Source organism: Juglans regia, chromosome 1, assembly GCF_001411555.2.
Source record: "Juglans regia cultivar Chandler chromosome 1, Walnut 2.0, whole genome shotgun sequence".
NCBI classification, from domain to species: Eukaryota; Viridiplantae; Streptophyta; class Magnoliopsida; order Fagales; family Juglandaceae; genus Juglans; species Juglans regia.
The window spans coordinates 10877972-10896407 of record NC_049901.1 but is presented as its reverse complement, the minus strand read 5'-3'; the positions used below and the strand labels follow the sequence as shown (position 1 = coordinate 10896407).

The window sequence follows — 18436 nt, the reverse complement described above, 5'->3', positions numbered from 1 at the left end:
AATATGGAAAGTTGTTCCTTGTGTACCCAAAACAATTATTCATTACTATTGTACCTCAAATCATCTTCGAATTCAAACGTCTCCTATTGACTGAATATGTACAGTTACAATAAATCTTTTGTCTATTTTACAACTCCAACAATAGAGATTAAATTTAAATCTCTGTTTTTGGCAAACTCTTCCTCTTCTTTTGATTCTGCTTCTCCAATTTTAATGGATTCTAAGACTGCTTCTCAGTCATGCTACTGCCGTATGTGTTTCAAATGAGATTGAGCTCTCTTCCATCCTATTTTTGTCACTATAACATCCATTGTTGAAAAATGGAAAACTATGTTTTGTCCTCACATTGAATTCCAAAGGTCTAAAATCCCCCTTCCAAATGCTAATCACCAAGATTTTCAAAGGCAGGCCTTACTGGATGCAGTCCCAAGCCATATTTTGTCTGAGTGAATATTGTGAGGCTTATAGATAGATAATCTTCAATGTCTTGATCAAATTACAATCTTTTGATGGTCTAGTTAAAGCCTAGACTCGAGACTCGCGTGACAGCTATGTTTGGGGTTCGGAGACTTCTCTCTTAAGGAGAAATCTCCGGTTGCTTTAGGTATCATGGGTTAGCTTGCCCTCACAGATTCTTCGAGCAAGACTTTTGTAGCCGTCTCGGAGGAAGCAGTTGTAATGAAATTCGTTCCTCTTATCCCTTTCCCCAGCTGTGCTTCCTATGGAAAAACGAGGTCCATTTTATAAGAGCAGTTCTCCTGCTAGAAAGGAGAATCTTTCCAAGAACGTGAACAATAAACAACCCTCAATGTACGAACAATGAGTATCACTTCCAAACTTCTGCAAGTCAATTCTACGAAGAAATTTCGGCAGCCAAAGAAGACTAAAAAACTGTGGAAGATAAATAGCCTTCCATCTATCTATCTTCCACATTTTTTAAATATCAAAGTTCTAGTCAACAGTTTGCAAGGAAAGGGCACAGCGTTGGCGCAAAGAAATTATCATTATATGACACTACCAGAAGACTTCGGCTTGGGTTTACTCTTACCCAACAATTTCATCTGGTTTGCACGCTCTTCTTCCTCTTCAAGCTTTTTTCTCCGAGATGCCTCCTCTTTCTGCCTTTGAATTAGCTCCAACTCCCGGTAGCGTTCCTCCTCTTTCCGCTGCTGCTCTAAAGCCTCTCTTCTTTGAGCCTCTTCCACTCTCCTCCTATTCTCTTCTAGCATCTTATCTAGCTCTTCTCTCTCTTTTCGAGCTTGTTCCTGTGGGATTTCATGATCACATCAAAATGGTTATAATTAGTTTAATGGGAGAGAAACAAAAGGAAAGAATGTTTCTGGAAGTATATACACAAGTTTAATGTCTCCTATTTACTGAAAAGCATATAACAGGAGACCTTCAGCTATGACAAGAGTTTTTGGCAATACAATATAATATATAGGCAGGATGAATAGAAAAAAATTAAGTGACTTTAATCTGATAATATATCTTGCCTTGTCAATTCTTTTTCTTTTTCCCCCTCCTAATCACTAGTAAGAAGCTAATATACTTCGATCAAGAGAATCACTTCCACATGTGGGAAGGAAAGTTGCCTTGGATTTATTGGATTTCCAGTAAATGTCCAAGGTGATGATAATGAGGATATAATCAATATGGATATAATCTAATAAAGTGAAAGTCTCTGCTTAAGTCATAAAATCCACAGCAAAAGTTCCAAAATCAAATTCACGCATAATACCATACATGATCAGAAGAACGGGGCTCGTGGTAAGCAGAGGCTCATGCAGTTTCCAATTAGGGATCATCAACACTGAGAATCATTTTGATTGAACTATTACTCTCCCATTCTACCATTTAAAAACTATTTGAATATAATTTAAAAAGAAATTAACAAAAAAAGTTAAACATTAAAAATATAGCCCAGAAAACATCCTATCATCTTACCAATTTTACACATGTTTAAGTGGGCTAACTCATTCAAGAACCCAGGCAGCTTGATACTGTAGATATGATGCTAAAAGACATCTAAATATTAATGGGAAATCTACACTCTACCCAAAATTGCAATAAACAGCTTCATCTGACTCCATATCATGTTTATCCAGCCACCCAGAGGCCTCGGTTCAAGATGCTTACTTCTTTCCTTCTTGCTTCAATAAGAGCAGCTTCCTTTTCTTTTTCAAGTTGAGTTGCAACATCATCAAACAATTTCTTTCGACCTTCCCCTATTCGCCTCTCTATTTCTAACCTGACTTCTTCTGAACTCAACCTCTCCTCAACATTTTTCCGAATTGCTTCCTCCAGCCTCCTCGCAGTCTCTTCTTCCAATTGTTTCAGTTCTTCCTCATGTTGACGCCTAGTAGGGAATGAAAAAAGTCAGGCCTAGAATGACCATTGATGAAAAAAAAAGAACAAAAGGAAAGTCAATACTACTTAAAGCCAATGTAGCAAATCAAACCATAAAGTAAAATTGCAAAACTTCATTTTTATAATGTAATATAAGGTTTTTTTTTTTTATAAGTAATAAAAATGTAATATAAGGTTTATTAAGCATCTTATCTTTACGATGGTCACCCCAATCCCACATTGGGAATATGAATAATCCACCAGAGTGGTAGGCTGTAAAGGTATTCATGGATGCCAAGTTCCACATTGGCTACTTACTAGATAAAATTGCGCTTTATAAGTAATTCTACCTTTACACTGACTAGTCCTTTTTTTTTTTCCGATAAGTAAACAGATTATATTACTCCAAGAATAGGCCTAGCCCAGTATATACAGAGACAACCCTGACTAAGAGGGTGCAAGAGATATAAGGATACACTGACTAGTCTTTTTGAGGTTATAGAGCAAATTTAGCTAGCCCTTTCCCTATGTTTTGTTACATATGATATCAACCATGTGATACTGGAGCATATGACATGGCCCTGAGGAAAACGTCAGCAATTTAAAAGGGGGCGTTTGTAACACCCCAGTCCCACATTGAGAATATGAATAACTCAAACAGAATGCATAGGTTATAAATGTAGTCATGGGTGGATCGAAGTGTTCAGCCGAGTAGAATTAACTTGGGTAATGCCTGCCACAGTGATTGAGTTACGGGCCAGCTGGACTTTTTTGGGAGGTGCTACACAAATCAAAGCCGTGTGGAAGATTGTCACTATCTGCATTATGTGGTGCATATGGCGAGAGTGTAACGATCGGACATTTGAAGATAAGGAGCGGACTCTAGAGGAGCTTCGATCTTTACTTTTCCATACTTTATTTTTATGGGCCATTGCTATAGATTTTAATGGCCTTAATTTACATTATTTTCTTGTTCTCACTTCTGCGACCTAGATAGGTCTTTGTCTAATGTATAACATCTTGTGTACTTGGGCTTTGCCTATTCTTATATATAATATTGTTTACTTATAAAAAAAAAAATGTAGTCATGGGTGCTAAGTCCTCCTACATTGGCTACTTATTAGTTGAAATTAGGCTTTTCAGTGATTTAAGAAGCTTCCAATTGACTAGTTTTTTTGGAGTTATAGCACATATGTGAGTAGCGCTTTCCATGGGTCATTGCATAAATACAAGTTTTTCCTACTAAGGCATACCTCTCAAACAAGTTTTTGAGCCATAAAAAATGAGGTTTTAATGGAACAAAATATAAGAATCAGTGCCACAGAGTTTTATCCTGTTTTTGGACAAGAAAAAGAGTTTCATCTACACAACAGCTTCCTTCACAAAAGCTGGTATGGAAGAACGTACAAGTAACCTGTTGCCTTTCAAGGTCATGTATCCTATTTAAGCAAACATTTAAATCTTTTTAAGTGAGATACTCAATTTGCCAAGTTTGGGACCTTTGAAAACCACTAGTCAAGTTTACATTTTTTGGGTCAAAGGACAACCCTATCACTTCTTCACTCACTCTCTGATCTGTCTCTCTCACCTCTCTCGTAGATATTACCTCCTCTCTCTCTCTCTCTCTCTCAAAAGCAATAACAAAGTCATTGAAGGTGCCCTTTACGATCTCTATAAGAAACTCTAAGATCATCACATTGCACTGGATGCTTCAAAAGCACATCTACGTGGTCCAGAACAGAAACTGATAGCTTAGATGGCTGCAGGCATATCCACAAGTGCAGTAATATGGAGGGGCCTGATTACCTCAAAGAAGCAAGAAAGAAATAATTTTTTTTTTATCGGTAAAGAAGCAAGAAGGAAATAATTCAGAAGAAGAGAGAAGATGATACTGGATGGTGGGGCGAACCAAAAGGATATTAGCACTTTCAAAAATCCCAATCAAAACAGGAAAAAAAAAAAAAAAGCCACTTAATCTTTTTCAATACATGCTAGGGACACATACTAACTTAACTCATTTAAGCAATCCCAACTTAGATGGGATCAGCTAGGGCCACTCATAAACTTGCATACAACAACTTTTTTTTTTTTTATGTATTTATATTATACTTGCATAAAACAACTCTTAAGACAAGATCTAAACCAATAAGATAAGTATTGGAAACATAAACATAAAATCTTATAGTTCTTTGGTGTGCAACTTCTTCTTTATAGAACTCACAAAACAGGACCTTTAGAAGTCCTCTACATTGCCTAAGGATGCCTCTCACAACCAAAATGTTAAAAGAACTCAAAGGTGATCTTTCATTTCAAGAATAAAACAAACGTGCCCGCCACTAAAATGCTATTGAGAGGATCGGAGAGAGATGGGAAAAATCACAAATTTTCCAGTTTTCATTTTCACTTCATTCACATCTTAAAATGCTTGCCAACACTTTTAGCTCACGTAGATTTGCCACTCTATTTTAGTTAATCTCACAGTAAACAGCTCAACTAGACAGAAAATTTCTTTACTGGTTAGAAGAGCGTACCAAAGATTTTATTTTTGATAAGTAACAAGTTTACCAGAGAATGAAAATAAAATGCGACAAAGATACCTCTTATTTTCTTCCTCCTCTCTTTTAAGTTTCTCAGCGGCAGATTTGCGTTCAGCAGATGCAACACTTGGACTACGAGACTTGGGTAAAGGAGACAACGAAGTACTCCTACTGCTTTGTCTTCTGCGTCGCCTAGGCGTCCGAGATCGATTGCGGCGCTTATAGGATGGCGAGCGGCTTCTACGGCGACGCGAGGAACTAGAACGACTTCTTCGCCTGCCTCGCAAAAATACAACTTTAGCTTATTGACCGGGTTAAAACATGTTACAATCGGTAGTGAGTTCGGGTGCAAAATGGCATGATTCCTTCGAGGAGAAGAAAGCAGCACAACCAAGCGAGGAGAAGTGAGCAAATGCACTTCCTATGGTCCATAAAATATAAGGCCGGAAGAATCGGTATTACCTGGAGTGGGAATTGGAATAGGGAGAGCGGCTTCGGCTTAGACTTCGATCCCTTCGGCTTCTTCGATTGTGGCGATGGTGAGGCGCTGGGGACGGCGGTGAGTATCTCCGTCGGTAAGATGGAGAGCGCGACAGACTCCGGGGCATCTTTCCTGTTTCAATGTTTCAAACCCTCATTCCCACGGCCAGTCGCCACCACCAAAGTAACTTTGATGCCAAATGCCCAAACCCTTGAAACAACAAAAAAAATCTTTCCAATCTCTTAATACTCCACACTTTATATTATTTTTAATTTTTATTAATTTTTTTATTAAATATTTATTATATAAATAAATAATTAAAAATTAAAAATAATTAAAAAAAATAAACTCAAAAACAAATTTAAAAATAATATTAAAAATTAAAAAAAATTAAAAAAATATAAAATATAAAATATGTTAGAGGTCGTATAGAAAAATTCTTGAAACAAAGAAAAACATATATTATTTTATTTCCTTATCGGAAACTTCTCCCCTATTTTCCTATTTTTTATATTACACTATCAATTCTACTTATTATTACTTCTACCTATTTACTTATTTTTATTTTGTTTTGTTTTTTAACATTTTTTAAACATTTAAAAAAAAACAAATTTACTATGATAACTTTTTTAACTATTTAAAAATAAATAAATAAAATAAAATACACCAGAGACATGGGACAAACCCAAGGGCACACTAGCATTTTCTTTGTTAATATGGTATGCTCCCTTTTTTTTAGTTATAAATAATTATACATTAATATTATAAAATGAAATAAAAATATAATATATAACATTTTAAATATGAGAAATACTTTAGCTATAAAGAGATTACACAAAAATAAATCCACAAATTGACGTGACTTGATGCAGTATATCAGATTGTAAAGTTATTTTTATTGTAAAATAGATCTAACGGATCACGTAAAGTCACGTCAGTTTGTGAGTTTACTTTTATGTAATCTATTTGTGTCTGTAACAATTATCTTTAAATATATATACAGTTAAATATTAAATTAGGTTTAATTAAAGGATCTTATTCTCATTTTTGAACTTCAGTTCTGAATTTGATCATTTTAATCCATTCCCCACCTTTCAGTTTGATCAAGTTTCATTAACAAGATCCTGTTTATTAATAAAAATGATCAACAAAAATAAGAATCAAGAAAAATATATTTTTAAGATTAGGACACTAAAAGAAAACCAAAATGATTTGCAGCAGTGGCTGCAGATGTAGGGGTGGCAACACAACCAACACCTTAATATGTTTTCTGAGACATTTACTATTTTGTTTTTTTATATTAAAATTTATTTATTATTGTTGGCTACACAACCAACATCTTAGAATGCAATAACAACATAAAATGTTGCAACTTGATAAAAATATTTATAAGATTTTCTTTATTCATTTTTTGATTCTCTGACTTCATGCAAAAAGCAGCTGAATAAGGAGCCGAGTGTATACAGTTGCAGAGTGAATGAAGCTGTAGAAGTATTCTAAACGACCAAAGTTAGCAAACATAGTTAATACTGCAAAACACAGGTATCGGGTGTAATAGATACATGGCCATGGCAAGATTCCCTCTCCCTCCCACACATGGCTTCCTTGTTCTTTCTTTCTTTATGCATGTATTCTTTGTAATGAGATATACAATATTAGAACCATATGCTTCCAAAAGGTTCATTTCAAATTTGATTTTCAGGTGTAGATGCCCCCTATCTATCTCGCCCTGGACAACTGTATAGCTTCTGGATCGTGCGTTGTCTCTTCAACCCAAGGAAAGTTATGAGACACTAGGAAGGACTCTTGATTCCTTACTTCTTCAAGCTGCTCCCACTCTGCCCATCTATCTGCCAGACCCACTCCCCGCAGCATTTGTACCACTTCCGCCATTGTCGGACGGTCCTCGGGTGAGTTTTGAGTGCACAGCAATGCAACCTGAACAAGAGTCCCAACTTCTTTGGGATCATAAGTCTTCAAGTTCCCATCCACAATGTCATCTAGCCTATTCTCTCTCTGCAACTTCTTGATCTGTCAAATAATCTACAAACTATATAACCAGAGCTCAAAAGACATTAAGGTACAAGCATCTCATTTCTTGGGCAACAACACTATCAGGTTCACTGGATCCTCATACAATCTGGATTTCTAATAACAACAAATGGAGGCTGTTGGCTAGTGCAGCTTAAAGGAAGACATGAAGTTGAGTGCATATGATGTGATGTCCACTTTGGCTCACTAATTGAAAACTTGAAGTACCCGCATTGCAGAAATAGTTTGAACAAATATGGACTATCAATAATTTGGAACTTACAAAGCTATACAATTGAAAACACAAATCCCTCTCACCTAGACATAAAGGCCTTAAATATCACATTGCACTCTCAGATTGAGAACTAGATGGGAATTATGAACAGCTCAGGAGGCGCTCCTTTCAGTGCTAGGATCACAAAGGCTTTTTGAAAACCAGTGCTTCCCTAACATGCAGGTTAAACAGACAGACACGTCTCATACAAGAGAACAGTGTCAACAAGAATATATATTTTATTTATCTCTTAATAAAAAGGCCATGATTTTCATTAGCCAATATATCTTAATAAAGACGATACAGGAAAGAAATGAAAAGAGAAAAGCCTCAAGATAAGAGATAGGTATGCATAGTAGCAGATAAACAGCATTTAGCATAGTTAAGACCATAGATTTAAAATCTTACATGATCAAGCAGAAGAACATTCTCTTCCTCATCAAGGCGAGATAAATCTACTGCACGCTGACCAGTGACAAGTTCGAGAAGAGTTATGCCATATCCAAAGACATCTGTCTTTTCTGAAGATTTTCCTGTGTGCAAATATTCTGGGGCAATGTGACCCATGGTTCCACGAACTTGAGTGGTAACATGGGTCAATTTTGTATCAACCAGCTTTGCGAGCCCAAAATCCCCAAGAACAGCTTCAAAATCATCATCTAATAGGATATTTGCAGCCTTTAGATCACGATGTATGATCTTAGGATTACAATGCTCATGTAGATACTCCAAGCCATGGGCTGCACCAAAAGCCACACGTTTCCTTGTTGGCCAGTCCAAGCCCTTCTCCCCAGGTTTCAATTCTATGGCACACATTAATGAAAAAATTAGAAAGATGGCGATAACAAAGATGGACTAAATTTTCAAGTTGCATTAGGTGCAGCTCTTTGTAATATAACATCTCTCAATTTATTTATATTCAGCATACTTTTTTTTCCTGCCCATCCTTAGCATGTCATCTACAAGCTTGTCATGCATAAAGAATTTCCTGGTTGTCATCTGATATCTAATTAAAATTCATGCTATTAATAGGCAGTTTAAATATATAAACTTGACTTATTGCATGAGATATACATCCGATTCATTTTGATGAAATCCAATCGTGTATTTGATAAGATATTGATCTTGTAAAACGTCATTAATTGGTGAAAAATTATCAAAAGGTTAAACAAGATATAATGTGCACACTTTTTAGAAAACAGAATGATTTGAATGACTCCTGAGCCAGTTCAATGATAAACCAGCTTTAAGTTTTTTCTGGTTCTACCTTATCAACCATCTGATTTAAAAGCCATATCGAGCCGTTGAACCACCTGATTGAACTAGAGTTGAAACATGGGTCTGTTTTCACCTTAGTATCAACCTTGACATGCACTGTTTAATTTAAAGAATTTGCACATGGAAGGAAAAGGTTGTTGCCAAGTGCATCTCCCACCTAACAAACATTTCAAGATATTTGTGTAGTAAGGTTCAATAAGTTTTTCCCACTTAGAATCCCCTGCATTTTGCAGGATGGATCGCCAGTCAAATTGGTGACAGTGACAGGAAATTATCTGTTTCTGGCATTATAGTTTTACTACTTAGTAGAAGCCCACTGAAACTGGTCTGAACTAATTGACTTTATATGAACTAGAGAAACCCCGAGAAGGTTGAGATTCTACCATCCAAACGATTATGCAAACTTTGCATTGGGCCTTTATTTAAACAGAGTTTTCCAAAATGTGCCACCACACAAAATCTACAACATTGTACTTCTTCATAGTTCTTTATTTGTCCCATTTTACTCGAAAATATCCAAGCAACTCATTCCTCTGACTGGTATGATGCCTGTTTTCAGGTCTTGAAACTGCAATTTCGACTAGGCATTTACAGCTTCAAGATTTTGTTCCACTTATGATGCGTAAACCATTGTAAGAAAATACTTCCATGCAAGTTTGTCTCACTAATAATTGCAAAGAATTAGATAAAATCAGAATAGAATGAACTAAAGCAACGTGACTGTTAAAGGATATACCTCTTAAGCGGTATGCAACACTAAGATTTTGCATGAATGGATAAACAAGGATCCTCTCCGACGAGGTTGTACAAAATCCTATCAACTGCAATAGATTCCTGTGAACTGCAACACTTATAAGTTGAACCTCTCTTTGGAATGCAGCCTCTCCACCAGGACTGTTATAATCTGTAAGGCGTTTAACAGCAACCTTTGTGTTGTCTGAGAGGACACCTTTGTAAACTTTTCCAAAGCCTCCTTGTCCAATCATGTTGCTTTCACTGAAATTTTCAGTTGCAAGTTGGAGTTCACGCAAAGAAAATCTTCTCAGTTGGCTGAAGGAGATTTTACGATCATCTTCACCTAAAATGGCCAAAATATTCGATGCTACTTTCACATGAGTCATTCAGGATTAACAAATATTCACCCACTTCAATTGAGTTACGAGAATGTGAATACAGTTTGTAGAAAAGATGCAACACAAATGTTATCTTAGGGAGTCCATGCATACATCAGCGATTTATTAACCTTCTTTGAGAATCATTTCTTATCAGCCTCGTTTAATGACTTATAAAAAAATATCCTAGGTAATGATATGGTGACGATAGACTCAAAAAGGTAAATAGATCAGATTGACATAGTTTAATATCATTATTGCAAACAGAGATATATAAGACCAGTAAATGATCATAAAGACCAAGGCAAAATTACCCGCAACATCAACAAACACATCATGTTTGAGTTTGTGCACATAATGGTGAAGGTATGCAAACATAGCCCCAAGTGACAAGAGTAGGAATGCACCACAACTTGCAGAAGTTACTACCACTCCAAGTTTTGATTTTCTGGTTGAAACTGCAAAATATTTAAAAGTTAAGTATCACCTTGATTATTTAAACATGAAGGGTATGATAAAAAAAATATCAATAAACCTGGAAGCGGAGGGCGAGAAACACAAGGTTGCTCCATTCCAGGGTCACAAGTAAGACGGGTTCCTGTAAAACTGACAGAACAATGCAGTTGATAACAAGCCACACATGAAGTGATCTACAAGAAAGCATACATCTTTGGCTAAGGTACGCATATAACTCAAACATTTCTCTATTACACCACAGAGAAACCTCAGAATTATCATAAGCAATACACTAAGGCTAACAAATCAATAATTTTGGAATAGAATTTTGGTCTTGATTTGTTCAGAAATGATACTTTAGATTGACGGAGCACAATTAATAAACATAATTGGAGCAATGATAGTTGCATAATATACGTGATACCCCATAATGACTAATGAGTGTAGGTAGTGTATGGGATCCCACATTACTTGGGAGTGAGAAGTTCTTGCTCTATATATGGTTCCAATGGGACTCCAATTGTACCATTGACTAATCTTTTTGGAATATAGGCCCAGATGTGGCTTGGGCCTTCTCTTGCAGCATTACAAATGGTATCAGGGCCTATCCCAACCAGAAGTGTCGGATTTGAGCCATGTCACTTACAATGGAATGGTCTAACAAGGACGTTGGGAATTTAAGGGGGGAGATTGTCATACCCCATATTGGCTGATGAGTGTAGGTGGTGTATGAGGTCCCACATTTGCTTGGGAGGGAAAAGTTCTTGCTCTTTATAATGGTTTTGATGGGGCTCCAATTGTCTCATTGACTAGTCTTTTTGGGAAACAAAGTTTCTAGTTTCTCAGTGCAACTACCCTCAAACTACAGACTACATTTTTTTCTGGGTTGCAGGCTTGTTTCAAAGTGATAACTCTTTATGACTCGTAAGATACTCTATCTTTGACATCTATTCAGGTATTCTTTTCCCTTCAATATCTCTTTTGAACATTGAGTTCATTTGCTTACATAACCCCAACTAAATGTCTCATTTTGACTTCTTTCAATTGATTTCTCCCACTTGAATATCTACCCTTTTTCAAGCATGCTATTGGAGTTTCACAGGCCAGATTGTTGCTACTAAAGCACAACATTAGAAGACACTTGATCAAACATAGCCATGAGAATAAAAAGATTGTCATATCAGTACTGTATAAATCTTTTATAGTAGGTTTACAAGTTCATCTCCCAACTGACATCCAGAATTCATGTCAAGAACAGATACAAGAGTAAGAATCGTTCGCAAACAATAAAATAGTGTAGATTTAACATTGCTAATAATCAAGTATACCAAAAGAAAGACCACTTGGTAATACTAAAGATCAGTGAGAAGGCTTTAACCATTTAACTTATAACATTGCCACATTATACTGCCTAATCCTAATACTAAATTAAGGTTTCATAAGCACCTTCCAAGACTGGATCTACAGTTGCAAAGATATATGAGTTCAAAATAAAGAAGAGACAGTGACAGAAAGTAGATGTGGAAGAGAATGATGCTCGCCGTCTCAGGTTTAAAAAAAATCAGAAAAAGACACATGTTATGGATCTGCAAATAAAATATGGCCGGAAAAAAATTGACTTGAGTCCTCTTTATCACCACTAACAAACTTTACCCTGTGCAAGTTGGCATCTTCATTAACACATTGTGATCCTGATTGTATTAAAAAATCCAGCTAGAACAAGGCAGCAGCACTCGTTTAAGTAATAAAAGGCCCGCCTTTGAGCTGCATAGGTATGGCAGCTGTTTTCTGAACAAGTCCCTAGTAACAAACTTGATTACATAGAAGATTAAACAGAAACATGATTCTTTCTGTTCTATCATGATAAATCATTTATTGGGTTAACAGAAATGTTGTTCTCCCACTAATTCAAGTTTTTTTTAAAAGAAAACTAAGATGCTAAAATCTAACTTTCATTGTGACACTCTTGGCAATTCAATTATTTATTTAGGGAGACTGAGATAATGTTCCATTTTTGCATTATATAAGGTTAGAAAAATATAAAGAGATATAGAACTTGTAATTGAATTACTTAAATGATAGAATCGAAAATAGTTGCACAGGGATTCTTCCGGATAAATCATTGGATGAAAGATCCCTGTAAAGGAAAAAAAACAACAAAACATCAACAATATGAATTTTGGCATACAGTATAAATGCTAAAGATAGGACAGGAGATTTAAATTAAGTCGTAAAGACTAACAGCAGCAGAAGCCTTAAAAATAAATAGTCCTTACAGTTCTGTCAACCCAGTAATATTTGCAATTGAATCGGGAATGGTTCCAGACAAGTGGTTTCCCCTCAATACCCTGAATCAAAGGAAACAGCAGCATCTGTTCAAATTCTATTTTTGGCCGGAATGATAGAATAGTGATATGTGTACACTAGACTTGGTTAAAGAATTATACTTTCAAAAATTTTATGATTATAAACAGATAAATTGATAGAAACAATCACCAAGCTCAAGGACTTTTCCAAGACAATATATGTTTTTCCATAAATATGAGAATAGTAAGAAAATTTGACTACACAAGAAGCACATTTTTTAGTCTTACAAATGCTTTAGACTGGGAAGCTGACCCCAAGTGGTAGGAATAGAGCCACTGAAATTATTATTAGCAAGATTTAGGTTTTGAAGTTGAGCCATGCTGGCAAGGTAGTCAGGTAGTACACCAGATAAATTATTGTCCTGTAATTCCCTGCAAGAGATGGAGTACGTAAAGCATTCTAGCAATTTCTCATCATCGCTTAGTAACTCAAAGATTTGATTAAAAAACTCTCGAAAAGTCAGGAAAGATTGGAAATCCTTCCAATATGGAAAAACAAAGAGGGACAGTTACTATATGTTTAGATCTTATATATCCTTTGAATTAATATGGAATTTCGTACCAGTAAATGGTACCAATGAAAAATCCTATCATCACTTGAATTATCATTCATCAGGCATCAAACAATTGTCAATACACCAATTAAATTCTCCTCAATTGTGGGAAGTGTAACACCGAATGTTAACAGGAGCCTTATCATTACAATTTAAATCGGAAATAACATTTGTTCCAAATTCCGGAAAAATGTGTCTTAAGGCTGTTTTCAGAGGCAACTTTTTTTTTTTTTTTAGTTTATCCCATACCAATAGTGTAAGAGTCACAACACACATAATCAACACTTGTGAGTCAATGTCCATGCATTGTAAAGCACTTTACTAATCATCATAAAAGGAGTGATACCCAAGTACACGGTGAGTATACAAGAGGTACACGTAGCAAGAAAAAGAAAAAAGAAAACCATAATAAAGTCTTGAAAACTAGAAACAGAAAAACGGGTAATGAGCAACAACCATATTGAAAAGGGTTCTAAACATAACATTCTCTTCTATCAATAAAATTTTATTTTATCTATAAAAAGGTGTTCTAAACAAAAAATCTTTGAGGTCAGCCACCATCTTCTCACATCAACAATTTCTTTCAATCCAAATGTACCGCATTAGATATGGTGGCATCATTTACGATAGTGATTCACGTTGAAGACAACCAACTGGTCCTTCCATCAAGCCAAGAGCTCCACTGAAGCATAACCCAATGTGGTCCAAACAGAATGAAGATACTCCTCAAGATAAAATTCATTGAGATTCAGCAAGATATACCTTTAGACTTGGATCATTGTGTGGACATCAAATATGGGACGTATAGGGTTGTCAATGAAAAATATTTGAACATGTTTTGGGGTGGGGAGGTTTCTTGATTTTAGATGAGGTGGGAGATGGATATAAGATTGGGTTCTGGAATGACGTGTGGTGTGAATATCAGTCCTTAAAGTAACTTTCTTGAAATATACAGTATTGCGCGTGCCAAGGATGCTTCCGTGGCAGACCACCTTCAGTTTTCTAATGACTCCTAGGACATTTTATTAAAGCGAAGCACAATTGGGAGGTGGAACTTTCTTATTTGTTTTTCAACCTGTTGTATGTCATCCATTTGAGATGGGTGGAGAAGACAAGCTATATTGGGCCCCCACGTATTAGGGTATCACCCTTCTTCGATATCTTTATACGTTTGGATTTAAAGATGACTTGAGACGATTGGAGATGAGTTGAGATGATTTGAGATGAATTGAGATGGATTGTGAATAGTAATGAGATGAATTGTGAATAGTAGTGAGATTTGTGAGTTAAAATTGTTGAATAGTAATAAATAATAGTGAGATTAGTGAGATGAGTTGAGATGATCTGCGAATCCAAACATCTCCTAAATCTTTTACTTTCTTACTAAACAAAGATAATTCCAGATCATCATATCAAAAAATTCAAACAGATTCTATACATACTAAGAGTATACTGTAGCTTATTAGATGAATGCTACCACCTGTCAAGTCAAGAAAAAAGTGAAACCTATGCATCAAGATGATATAATAACTTACAAGCTAACCAAAAATTTCAGTTTGGTAATTGAGGGTGAAAGCGTTCCTGAAAATCCCTTTGAACCCAGGCTCCTGCAAATCAGTACATGGAGAAACTAAATGCACTGCACAAGATAAACAGTTTCCCTGATAACAACAATGCAAGTGAATTAAAACAGGGAATAAAAATGGAGTTTTACTTATCAGGAAGATTGTGACAGTCCCAGTATATTAATACTTACGTATATTCTAAATTGATGAACTTACAGTGATATGACGTTTCCATTCCTACAGGTGATGTGGGACCAACTAAAGCACGGACTCACTAAATTATAATTCCAATCTGATATTTGACTTTTAGAATCATTGAGCACCTTCAGAAAATCGATCAAAGCTTCACCTGAGCATTGGCAGCATGAAGAATCCAAACATCAAATAGCAACATTAAAGCATCTCATAAGATGGGTGGGGAAAAGGAATCTAAGCTAAATGATAAAATTCAAAATTAAGAAGAATCAGAAGTTAAAGAAAATGTACTAACGTGACTCAGACCCGATCAGCTACAGTGTCTTTTCCTTCTTTTTAGTGACTAACAGAGTGTCTTGAGGCTATTGGAAATTGGACCAGTTTATCATGTTTTCATGAGATTCTATGTCTTCTCCCTCTAATTCTAAAATGTGTTTAGAGAAGTTCTGGGAAAATATGTTAATCAATAGAGTACAAAACTAAGTTACAAACGGAACAAAGGACAAAGGTTAAACCACACTATACCTTCCACATCAGGTTCTTTGGATGAGTAACTGATGGTTAGCAAAATGAGGAGTACTAGCCAGCATATGGTTAGCTTTAGAGGATGCCAGCTTATAACATTTCCAAACATGCAACAGTCCTCAACTTCCAAGGAGTATTCGCTTGGTGACCTCCTGCCCAGTTTCTGGAACTCTACATAAAGGAAAATAAAGCACCAAGGAATACATTGTTAAATACTATTTGTCTGGAAATGCAAAATAACACTTCATCCATTACTCTCTTTGTCCCACAATACATGAGAGTTTAAAAATGGCATGCCTTTTGATAAAAGAATAAAAATCTTCTTAAATTGCTAATAACACCATATATGTATATATTACCTATGGCTCATGTCTGCCACTTGATCTTGCGCATTTTAGGAACATGCTTATTTTGTTTCATTAACGTGCAAGTCGTTTATAAATTCACCTATATTATAGGGCAGAGAGACTCGGAGTGTAAAAACTCACCATCCGTATAATAATAAAATGACAACAAAACAAAAGGCAGAGATCAGCATCCAATGCTGGTCCCACGTAAGAGAGGTCCTAAGAGTCGTGGCTTGGATATAGTCTTACCCTTCAGCATTTTTGCATGAATTTACCACTTTCAATACTTCAATTGCACTTGGAAATCCAAGGCTTTTACCATTAAATACATTTTAGCAGAAACAGTCGAAGCAAAGTCATGAGAGTGTTCAAAGTAGTTCAACAATAATAAGTTTGTTAACGCAAAAAGGTAAGTCATTTTTTCTTTAAAGTGGGTGCCAGTTGATACCAATCCCTTAAAATCTCCCTACTAGTCAAACAAAGTTTCCTCGGCTGGAGGCTATAGCATTGATATCCTCTTACATACATGATCCAAAATTAAAACCTGATGCACTACCACCATTTCAACCATTTAAAAACCATCAAGAGGCAGTCTAGGTGACACAACCGAGTCAATCAATTTCAGCTATTTCATGATTTTGCTAATTGTTTTCTAATTCCTAATTCTTTTACCCTATTTGGTTTGCTAGAAACAAATTGTATTCTTATCTTTCTGCTTATACTGTTCAATTAAGTGTAAAATACATATCCACCAAGGCATATATAAGAGGCTTCATCGAACAGAAATTATTTTACCCAGAGAAAAAGGAAAATCATTTTCATAAGTAGTCAAATTTTCAATATTCTCCTCTTCAACAAAAATTCATTTCCCCAAAAGTAAACTCTCTTCACTTCCTACACACTATCTGCAATCAAAAAGAGAAAATATGATAAATCAAGTTGATACGTACTCTATAATCCTCCCATGTAAATCCCACCTCCACCCCAAAAGAAAAGAACAGTAAAGGCTTGTGTGATCATCTTCTTGAAATCTGAGAAAATTTTGTTTGAATAAAAAGTGATTAAACTAAAAACATATCCAGAGATACACATATAGATTAGGTGTACTGTGTACCATCCAAACTCCGAAATGCCCGCCATGGAAACTTCATCATAGCTTGCAACTACAATCACATATTTCTCTCTCTCTCTCTCTCTCTCTCTCTCTCTCTCTCTATATATATATATATATATATATATCTAGCCCTGCAACTACCAATAATTATCTACCTCTTCTTGCTTTCTCTCTTTTCTATCAATACAAGTATGTCGCAAAACGAAGTTATAAGATTCAACTTTTCAAGATTTTTCTTCAAAGGATTTGAAAGACTCATCTCCACTAAGCAGAATTTTCTGCTTTAAAAGCCCAATTCAACAAAAAAACATGGGATTCCCTTTTTAGGAGCCATAAATCTCATAGGACACCAAACGCAGCAGACTTGACTCAAATTTATCCTACTCTCTTCTCCTACAAATTTAACATCTCTACAGGCGGATTAGAGCTGCATCCTTCCTCACAAACTGCAGCTATAAAATATACCACCTAATAATGAACCCCGGCCCCTTACCCTCCATGCACGTGCATATATTATAGATAAACAAACAGTGCTAGAAAGTAATCTTCTATGAGAGCTAGAAACCGTAGATAACGAGAACCTTCCCACCTCAAAGAACCCATGATAGGACGAAATGAATGCATATCACGGGTGCAACATAACATCAAACCAAACACAATGGAACAAAGATTCAACGCACAAACAATTGCAGAAACAGATAATAAGATTAAATTAAAGGAGTAAGAAGAAAAGAAAGACACTTTACTTGTTTCAGCCATGGCTGTTGCAACCCACCAAAAGAAAATATGCCAGAGTAGAAGAAGAGGGAGACATCGAGTATGATTTCCAAGATCATCATGACTGTCATGATCAAGAGAATTGGATGATGGGTTAGTGCAAGGGTCCCACTACGCAATATTATGCCAAAAGGAAGAAAAAATCAGGGAAAGCAATTGTGGAAAATACAAATCAATCCTGGGAAGGCTAATGGCATGGAATATGGAAGCTACTTGGTGCATTGGTAATGGAAAGAGAATGAGAATCCCACTAATTAATGGGTCACTCTGCTTTTAGTTTGATAATATCTCCATTATTGTAGCTTTAAGCCTTTTCTAAGAGCAGAGACTCTCGGTCGGACTCGAGGAGTCACTTCAGTTGGGCAAGCTTTGAACGATTTGATTTTATCATAGGAAAATGCTACATGCCCCGCTGGGGGCTCCCGCTGGGAGCTCCCGCTGGGGCATGTAGAATTTTTTTATATATTTTTTTTAA

The 18436-nt window shown here is 35.9% G+C and overlaps 2 protein-coding genes across 7 annotated transcripts; both read right to left on the bottom strand.

Moving 5' to 3' along the window:
- Positions 1-811: 811 nt before the first annotated feature.
- Positions 812-5599, bottom strand: LOC108996396 (uncharacterized protein At1g10890-like). The gene is made up of 4 exons (XM_018972279.2): positions 5349-5599; positions 4947-5162; positions 2140-2359; positions 812-1265 (listed from the first exon to the last, which is right to left on the bottom strand). The coding sequence occupies exons 1-4, from the start codon at positions 5492-5494 to the stop codon at positions 1005-1007; spliced, it is 843 nt and encodes a 280-aa protein (XP_018827824.2). The 5' UTR covers positions 5495-5599; the 3' UTR covers positions 812-1004.
- Positions 5600-6828: 1229 nt separating this feature from the next.
- On the bottom strand, positions 6829-18317 carry LOC108996276 (probable LRR receptor-like serine/threonine-protein kinase At5g63710). 6 transcript variants are annotated; one of them, XM_018972070.2, is made up of 13 exons: positions 18131-18317; positions 17931-18025; positions 15724-15894; positions 15220-15352; positions 14974-15045; positions 13113-13256; positions 12795-12866; positions 12590-12655; positions 10598-10668; positions 10377-10520; positions 9687-10028; positions 8081-8475; positions 6829-7410 (listed from the first exon to the last, which is right to left on the bottom strand). In XM_018972070.2, the coding sequence occupies exons 1-13, from the start codon at positions 18181-18183 to the stop codon at positions 7402-7404; spliced, it is 1767 nt and encodes a 588-aa protein (XP_018827615.1). In that variant the 5' UTR covers positions 18184-18317; the 3' UTR covers positions 6829-7401. The 6 variants fall into 6 exon arrangements, with proteins under 6 accessions (XP_018827615.1, XP_018827608.1, XP_018827611.1 ...); XM_018972063.2 differs by having other exon boundaries at positions 6829-7398; positions 18131-18306; XM_018972066.2 differs by having other exon boundaries at positions 6829-7398; positions 18175-18306.
- Positions 18318-18436: the final 119 nt, after the last annotated feature.

What these genes read in the sequence shown, in the direction of transcription:
- LOC108996396 (XM_018972279.2), bottom strand. Translation starts at nt 5,494, where the DNA reads ATGCCCCGGAGTCTGTCGCGCTCTCCATCTTACCGACGGAGATACTCA. An exon ending in TATTCCAATTCCCACTCCAG is followed by an intron (nt 5,163 to 5,348) that starts GTAATACCGATT and finishes TTTGCGAGGCAG; the next exon opens with GCGAAGAAGTCGTTCTAGTT. An exon ending in GAGGAGGAAGAAAATAAGAG is followed by an intron (nt 2,360 to 4,946) that starts GTATCTTTGTCG and finishes ATTCCCTACTAG; the next exon opens with GCGTCAACATGAGGAAGAAC.
- LOC108996276 (XM_018972063.2), bottom strand. Translation starts at nt 18,183, where the DNA reads ATGCACCAAGTAGCTTCCATATTCCATGCCATTAGCCTTCCCAGGATT. An exon ending in TTCTCGCCCTCCGCTTCCAG is followed by an intron (nt 10,521 to 10,597) that starts GTTTATTGATAT and finishes AATATTTTGCAG; the next exon opens with TTTCAACCAGAAAATCAAAA. An exon ending in TGTGTTTGTTGATGTTGCGG is followed by an intron (nt 10,029 to 10,376) that starts GTAATTTTGCCT and finishes TGGCCATTTTAG; the next exon opens with GTGAAGATGATCGTAAAATC.